The following is a 7,865-nucleotide window of genomic DNA, read 5'->3' as shown; positions in this document are numbered from 1 at the left end:
AAGTTCAACTTAGTTCCCAACATTTTTTGCATTTTCTGCCAGAACCTCGAAACAAATCTCGAGTCTCTGTCGGACACGATACTCACGAAAATTCCGTGCAGTCTGATAATCTCATTCAAATACAACGTGGCCAACTTCTCTAACGAGTATTTCATATTAATCGGCAGAAAATGAGCCGATTTGGTCAGCCTATCCACTATTACCCAAATAGCATCATGGTCTCTTTGTGTCCTAGGTAAACCCGATACAAAATTCATAGTAATGTTTTCCCATTTTCATTCAAGTATCTCTAGGGGTTGCAAAAGTCCCGAGGGTTTCTGATGTTCAACCTTAACTTGTTGACAAACCAAGCATGTTTGGACAAATTGGATCTCCTTCTTAAATTCCTCATCGTTTGGCACCACTATCCGATTCCGAAATTTTAAAATACCATTCGATCCCAGGTTAAAATCCGACTTTTCTCCTTTTTCAACTTTTTTCGACCATTTCTGCACTTCAGTGTCCTTTTCTTAAGATCCCTTGATACGTTCCAACAAGGTGGAATTCACTACAATATTTTCCAAAATTACTTTCCTCGGTTCCAGTTGAGGATTTCAATAGCTAACCGTTTCCAACAAATGAAGTTCCTTAATCATCAACCCCGCCATTTGCACTTGACGACTCAAAGTATCGGCCACTACATTAGCCTTTCCTGGATGGTACTTGATCGTGCAATCATAGTTTTCCAAAAATTTCATCCATCTACGCTGCCTCAAATTCAGCTCCTTTTGAGAAAATAAGTATTTAAAGCTTTTGTAATCTGTAAAAATCTCAAATGTCACTCCGTACAGATAATGTCTCCATTTCTTCAAAGCAAAGACCACAGTCGCTAAGTCCAAGCCATGAGTCGGGTAATTCCCTTCATGCGATTTCAATTTCCTAGAGGCATATGCTATCACTTTATCATTTTGCATTAAAACACATCTCAATCCTTCCCTAGATGCATCTGTGTAAATCACAAAACTATCCTTCTCATTGGGTAGAGCTAACACTGGGGTTATGGTTAAACATCTTTTCAATTCCTGAAAACTCTCTTCGCACTTAGGACTCCAAATAAACTTTTCACTCTTCTTGGTTAGCTCGGTCATTGGTCCAGCAATTTTGAAAAAAATTTGGATAAATCTCCTGTAATACCCTACTAATCCAATAAAACTTCGGACCTCAGTAGGATTTTTCGGTCTTTTCCATTTCGAAACAGCTTCAACTTTAGCTGAATTCACTGTAATCCCATCCTTAGAAATTATGTGTCCCAAGAAAGTCACTTTTTTTAATCAAAACTCACACTTGCTAAACTTAGCATATAACTGGTGCTCCCTCACGGTTTGTAAAATAATTCTCAAATATTTCTTATGATGTTTCACATTCTTAGAATACATTAAAATGTCATCAATGAAGATCACCACAAATTGATTTAGATAAGGTTTAAAAATTCTATGCATTAAATCCATGAAAGCTGCAGGAGTATTAGTTAACCCAAATGGCATCACTGCAAATTCAAAGTGCCCGTACCTCGAGTTAAAAGCAGTCTTGGGTATGTCCTTCTCCAAAATCCTCAATTGATAATAACCCTGTCTCAAATTCAATTTCGAAAATACTACCGCCCCTTGCAATTGGTCAAACAACTCATCGATGTGGGGCAATGGATACTTATTCTTAATTGTAGCATCATTTAACCCTCGATAATCTATACATAGCCTTAGGCTTCCATCTTTCTTCTTAACAAACAAAATTGGGGTTCCCTACGAAGAATCATTTTCCTGTATAAAATCCCATTCCAACAAGTCTTGCAGTTGTAATTTCAATTCCTTCAATTTCGCTGGTGCCATCCGATATGGTGTTTTAGAGATAGGTGCTATTTCCGGAATCACATCAATTTTAAAAGCTATTTCCCGTTCCGGGGGTAAAGTCTCTAACTCTTCAGGAAAAACATCTGGAAAGTCTTTCACTACAGGCACGTCTTCCAAACTCACTTTATCACTAGGGGTGTTAATAAGAAAAGCCAAATACCCTTGAGCTCCTTTGCTTAAAAATTTTCTAACCCGAATCCCTGAGATAAGTGCAGACGAAACCAATTTATCCCTTACATCCAACTTCAGGGTTGCCTCTCTTGGAATGCGCAATTCTACAATCTTTGTTCGATAGTTTAACTAGGCATTATAACGGGCTAGCCAATCCATTCCTAAAATCACATTATATCCCTTAATTGCTAAACTTATCAGGTCGGCCAATAATTTTCGCTCCCCAACACAGATTTCACAGTCTCTATATATCATGTTAGCAATTAAACTTTGATCTCCAGTAGGTGTTTTAACCTTCAAATCATACGGTAATTTAACTGATTTCAATTCTATCCCAATCATGAAATTAGGGTTTACAAAAGAATGTGTTGCACCCGGGTCAATTAAAACTCTAGCTAAACGATGAAAGATTGGAATTGTACCTTCAACCACTTCAGTCACTTCAGGGATTTGTTGATAATCCAGTGCATAAACCCTAGTTGGTACTTTCGGTCGACTTCCTCCGGCACTGATCTGCTTAGAGTTTGACTTTTCTGGTCTCTGAGGGTTACTGATGGGTATTTTACATACGTGCAAGCTAAAAAAATACCGAATTACACCCGTTCACTGCAAGTATACAGATCAACTAGTAGTTTAGGGTATATATCGGGTCGATCCCACAGGGAAAAGTGAACAATTACCGGTATTACTAAAGCTTCTCTATTATTTAGACTATCAATAAATTATAACAAATTTAACCTACTGAAATTATACGAAATGACAAATGAAAGCTCCTTAGGTTATGGTATCCCTAACTACTCATGCAAGTGCTATATTTGGATCATTAATTACTACATCTAGGCTAATTATGGTGTAATTTCCTTATGCATTTGAATCCTACTTTCGTAGTGAATCAATTATACTTATAACTAATCCATACCTATTCTCATGGTTATGAAATTAGCTACAAGTTCATTTCTTCAGTGAAATTACATGAAATGAATCACTAAAAACCACATAGGTGCACCTCTACTTTCGTGAGTGTACTCCCTATGTTTAGCACTTCTTGAACTAGTGTTAAATCTCAATTTTCATTGCAGAAACAACACCTTAGATAATCACAATTAATGGTACCAGATTAATCATGATTTCAAGAGCTAAAGTGCTAAATAACTTGCTCAAATCATAGCAATCAAATAACCAAATAATAACACTAACAATTATAGAAAGTTCAACCAAACCCAAGGTATAAACTTTAAAGGCACATATTAAATATAAAATCCAGAACTTGTATATTAGCTAAACTTGGAATCAAATACAAAAGATAAAGAGTTGGAAAGGAATGTAACCCATGTCACTTGAGCTCATCACCTTGCCTTCTTCATCTCTATCTTAATCCTAGTCTAGCAATATAAAAGAATGGATGAACTACACTTACTACACTATCCTACACTAAGGAAATGGAAGAACTACATTTCTGCACTCTTCAAGCTTCTCCCGTATCCTCCTATTCAAATCACCCAAAATGTCTCTGCATATAAACTGCTTAAGAGCTCCATTTTTCCAAGTCAAATTCCACATTTTGATTCCCAAATCTCAACTTTGTTAGGATAGTCAATAACAAATGTTTTTGACTTGAAAATAAGCCACCTTGTCTGCCCTTTTGTCTTCTGAAGCATGTGCACCGAATTCTCTTGCAACTTATAGCTGGAAAGTGGTATGAACACAGGAGAATTGACTGAGCAAATTGCAGAATTTCGGCCAGAAAACGCGCCTTTACAAAACGCGTCTACAACTCGCGTTTTGTGCACTCGCGTTTTCACTTTGTCCTTATTTCAACTGCGATTTTCTCCATGATGCAGGCCGAACTGGCTTTTGTGAAAAACACCAAAGTTGTAGATCTCTGAGTTAGCTTTCCAATGCTTCAAGAATCATCCAAATCGGAGCTTTGTAGACTGAGATATGATCAAAATACTAAACACTGGTCGGAACTCTGTTTTCCACTTTGGACAGCTGAGTTGAATTTCGGTATTTCAACTTTTGGACTATGAAAACGGCTGAACTGGACTTTGATGTCTTCATACCAAATGTAGATATATCTCTTAGCTTCAAAATGGTACCAAGATCACCTTGATCCGATCATTGTAGCTCCTGATATAGTCAAAATACGAAAATATGTCTGAGTTGTCAAAGCTGACTTTTCTTGATTTTTGTCCTCAAATTGCATTTCTTCCTTTTACACTTCATATTTTATTTTCCTCACTTTAATCAATCTTCAATCATCCAAATATCTTCTCAATGCACTTCATTTGATGATTGAATCATTAAACCTACAAAATATGAAGTTTTTACCATAAAAATTCATAAAATGCAATGTTTAGCCACTTTAACATAAAATGTAGTTTTTTACCAAAACCTTAGTTATTTTAGTTATAAAACTAAATAATCAAACCAAAATTAACTAATAAAACACACTAAAAATACGTAAAATAAACTCTTATCAGTTACCTCCTGTTTTTGGTGATTTCGGACAGTTGGCGACTTGATGTTCAGCATTACCATAAAACAAACATTTTCCCAATTTCCTCCAGCAGTCATTTTCAGAGTGGTTGGATTTACCACAGTATCCACAAATAACTTGAGGAGTCACAGTCGAACCAGTAGAAGGCGCTCCTCTAGCCTGAGCCGGTCCATTGCGACCTCCTCTGGATAAAGTTCCTCTAGAAACTCCAGTGGTCCTTATTCCTCCCATTCCTCTTCCCATCTTGGAAGGTTGTGCACTTTTACTAGCCTGCCCAGACGTAGAGCTAGAAAAATTCCTCTTTCTATTGTGAAAGTCCCTCACTTGCAGTCTTGCACTTTCAATCCTTTGTGCCTTCTCTAAAGCCTCAGTAAAAGTAGAAATTTGGGTTGCAGCCAAGCCCTCCCGAATTTTCATATTAAGCCCGTGTACAAACCTTCTAATCCTCTTCCGTTCATTGACTACTAGTTCAGGAGCGTATTTAGAAAGTTTAGTGAATTTCCCCTTATACTCTGCCACACTAAGGGCTTTTTGTTTCAACTTAATAAATTCATCATCTCTCTTTTCTTGAATCAAGGGTGAAAGAAATTTTTCATTAAATTCCCTCGTAAAGTTCTCCCAGATCCAAGGGGTTTGAACTCTCTCCCATTTTCCTTTTATCATATCCCACCAAACACGAGCTACTCTCTCAAATTGGAAAGCGACAAAATTCACTCGCCTATCCTCAGTGTAGTTTAGGGTGGCGAATATGTTGGTCATCCTCTCTAACCAATTCTCTGCTATTTCAGGATCGAATTTTTCAAGAAACTTAGGCGGATTGAATTTTAAGAACCTCTTTAAAACTCTATCCTCTCCTCTTTCCTGACCCCCAGGTTGGTTAAGCGGTACAGGACCTTATCTATCAGTTAAGCGCTCTAAGATATCAGTCATTCTATTAATGGCAGTAGCCACTTGATTACCCTCAATATTTTTCTGACTTTGGTTCGGTCCATTTGCCGATCCCTGGTCATCCCTTTGAGGTTGGACTTGTCCAACCCCTCGCTCACGACCTCGACCACGGTCTCGACCACCTATTAGTCCTTCCATAACTTAGGCGTGCCTAGTGCAAGAAATAAATAAATTATGCAATGCAGAGTAGAAAGCAGGAACCAATCAAGAAAATATTAAAAATAACAATAATTTACATTCATTAGCATTTCAAGTTCATACAATTAGCAAGTCATGGGGTAGTCACAAAAATATAGTACACAGGTGCCACAAGAGTACTTTTAGTCACAGAAGGCTAAAGTAAAAGGAAGTGCTTCAAAAGTAAGCCACACAGTCATGCAAAATACAATGGCCTCAGCACTTAGCATCACCCCTGCTAATTCTAACTGTACTAGTCAAAAGGGTCAAAAGTAAGGTCAATCAATCCAGACCTAGTTTACAGTAGGACTATCAGGAGGAATCTCCTCCTCAGGATTCTCCTCCGGATCCTCTTCCTGCTCAGGGCTCTGGACTACCTCCATCGCTTCGTCCACTAGCCTAGTAATATCAGTCAAGATGTCGGAAGCCCGACTACGGACCTCCTCTCTCAGCCTAGTAAGTTGAGCCCTAATACTCTGGAGCTCCTCACGAACCACTGCAAATGTGGCCACCTCGCCCTCGAGTACCTCCTCTAACTCAGCAATCCTCTCACCCTGAGCGCTAACCATCTGTCTAAATTCATCCACCTCTGCCTATAAATCCCGATTAAGATCCACTAACTGACGACGCTCGTCGTCCAAAACAAGCACGAGGCAGTTCGGGTAGGCAAAGGTCACCCTACACGAACATCGGGGATATCTGTCAGATGGAAAATAGCGTACTCGAGCTCCCCCACCTAGCGTTCGGTAGAAGATAGGCATAGGAGGCACTACATGACCATTAGCATGGTAGGCAAAGGTCACCCTACACGAACATCGGGGATATCTGTCAGATGGGAAATAGAGTACTCGAGCTCCCCCACCTAGCGCTCGGTAGAAAATAGGCCTAGGAGGCACTACAAGACCATTAGTATAGTCATTCCCGTTAGCTGCCGGAACTCCATTTCCGTTTTCCATCCCTGCAAAATAATAGCATTTTTCGGGTTAGAAATTTAATCACTACCTAGTTCGGATGTCGTTTATGCATGCCTAATCCAATCACTAGTATGCCCCAAGTATCCCTTAAGGTATAACTTAACTATCCGGTTTCAAGTCTTAAGGGTAGAGTATCTAATATGTCTTCCATATAAATCTCTAACCTAGCGCTCTGATACCAACTGTGACGCCCCACTTCTCACAAAGGTGAACCAAAGGGTATCCACGGGACGCCTGCCCAACTCTCGTCAGGACTCAAGCAATTTCTAATCAAACTTATAACAGTGCTAAAAGTCGATAACCAGCAAATACACATACAAGTAGCGCGGAAGCGTTCAAGTTTAATGATTTTTAACAATCACTCAATCCTTACATCGGGTTTTCATAATACAACCCAAAATATACAATATCCAAAAGTCTAGATAAAAGAGTTGGAACCCTATTACATGAGTACACAAAAGAGAAATTCCTCCGAACCTCATTCCAAGCCCAAACCTGTTAAGGAAAACAAATCTACAGGGTGAGCAAAACGCTCGTGAGGCCAAGAACACGCATGCAAGCACATTGATCAAGTAACAACCCCAATTTAACAAGTAAAGCATCAATATTGCAATAAATAACAATTCGAGCGGAAAAATAAGCAGAAACAATTCAAGGATATCGGAGCTCTCAGGAGCTAATTTCCACTTGTTTTGCCAATGTCATTCGTATACCTTCCCGCGATAACACTCCATCAACCGGGTCGGTATTTTCATTCCATAGATCACCACTTACTTCCCTCCGTCCACCATGCACCTCCCGGGCCCGCAAGACATTTATAAGGCCATACTCCACGAGTATACCAAGCAAGACCTCTCATTAGGTCGAACTTCATTATCTCATGACTCGCCAAGATTCCCGACCAAACCCATGCCGGCTCGAGTCCAAGGTCGGCCGATGAGTTTGAGCGTCCCCCATTTTCATTTGAGAGTCGAGGAGATTCACTCCAACGACGTATGCAACCATAGCATACCATTTCATTTCATTCAATCATTCAATCATTTCATTTCATTCGATTAAGTCATTCATTTCAAATAAGAACGAGTGCGACAAAGTACACACTTGCCTCCATTTTCAAAATCTCCGAACAATCATAACAATTAAATTTGTATCAAGTATTCATACACTTGACACTCACCAATATAAGCAATGAGGAAGAAATGTCCCTCG

General features: G+C 39.1%; 1 protein-coding gene across 1 annotated transcript in view; it reads left to right on the top strand.

The window, feature by feature from the left end:
- Positions 1–523, top strand: part of LOC113777104 (protein FAR1-RELATED SEQUENCE 5-like) — a 3,137-nt gene extending 2,614 nt beyond the window's left edge. Inside the window, exon 2 of the mRNA XM_027322151.1 lies at positions 500–523. Coding sequence (XP_027177952.1) covers positions 500–523 — 24 coding nt within the window. The remainder of the gene's footprint in view (positions 1–499) is intronic.
- Positions 524–7,865: the final 7,342 nt, after the last annotated feature.

This window comes from Coffea eugenioides, chromosome 7, assembly GCF_003713205.1.
Source record: "Coffea eugenioides isolate CCC68of chromosome 7, Ceug_1.0, whole genome shotgun sequence".
In the NCBI taxonomy this organism is placed as follows: Eukaryota; Viridiplantae; Streptophyta; class Magnoliopsida; order Gentianales; family Rubiaceae; genus Coffea; species Coffea eugenioides.
This window is presented reverse-complemented; position numbering and strand designations above follow the sequence as displayed.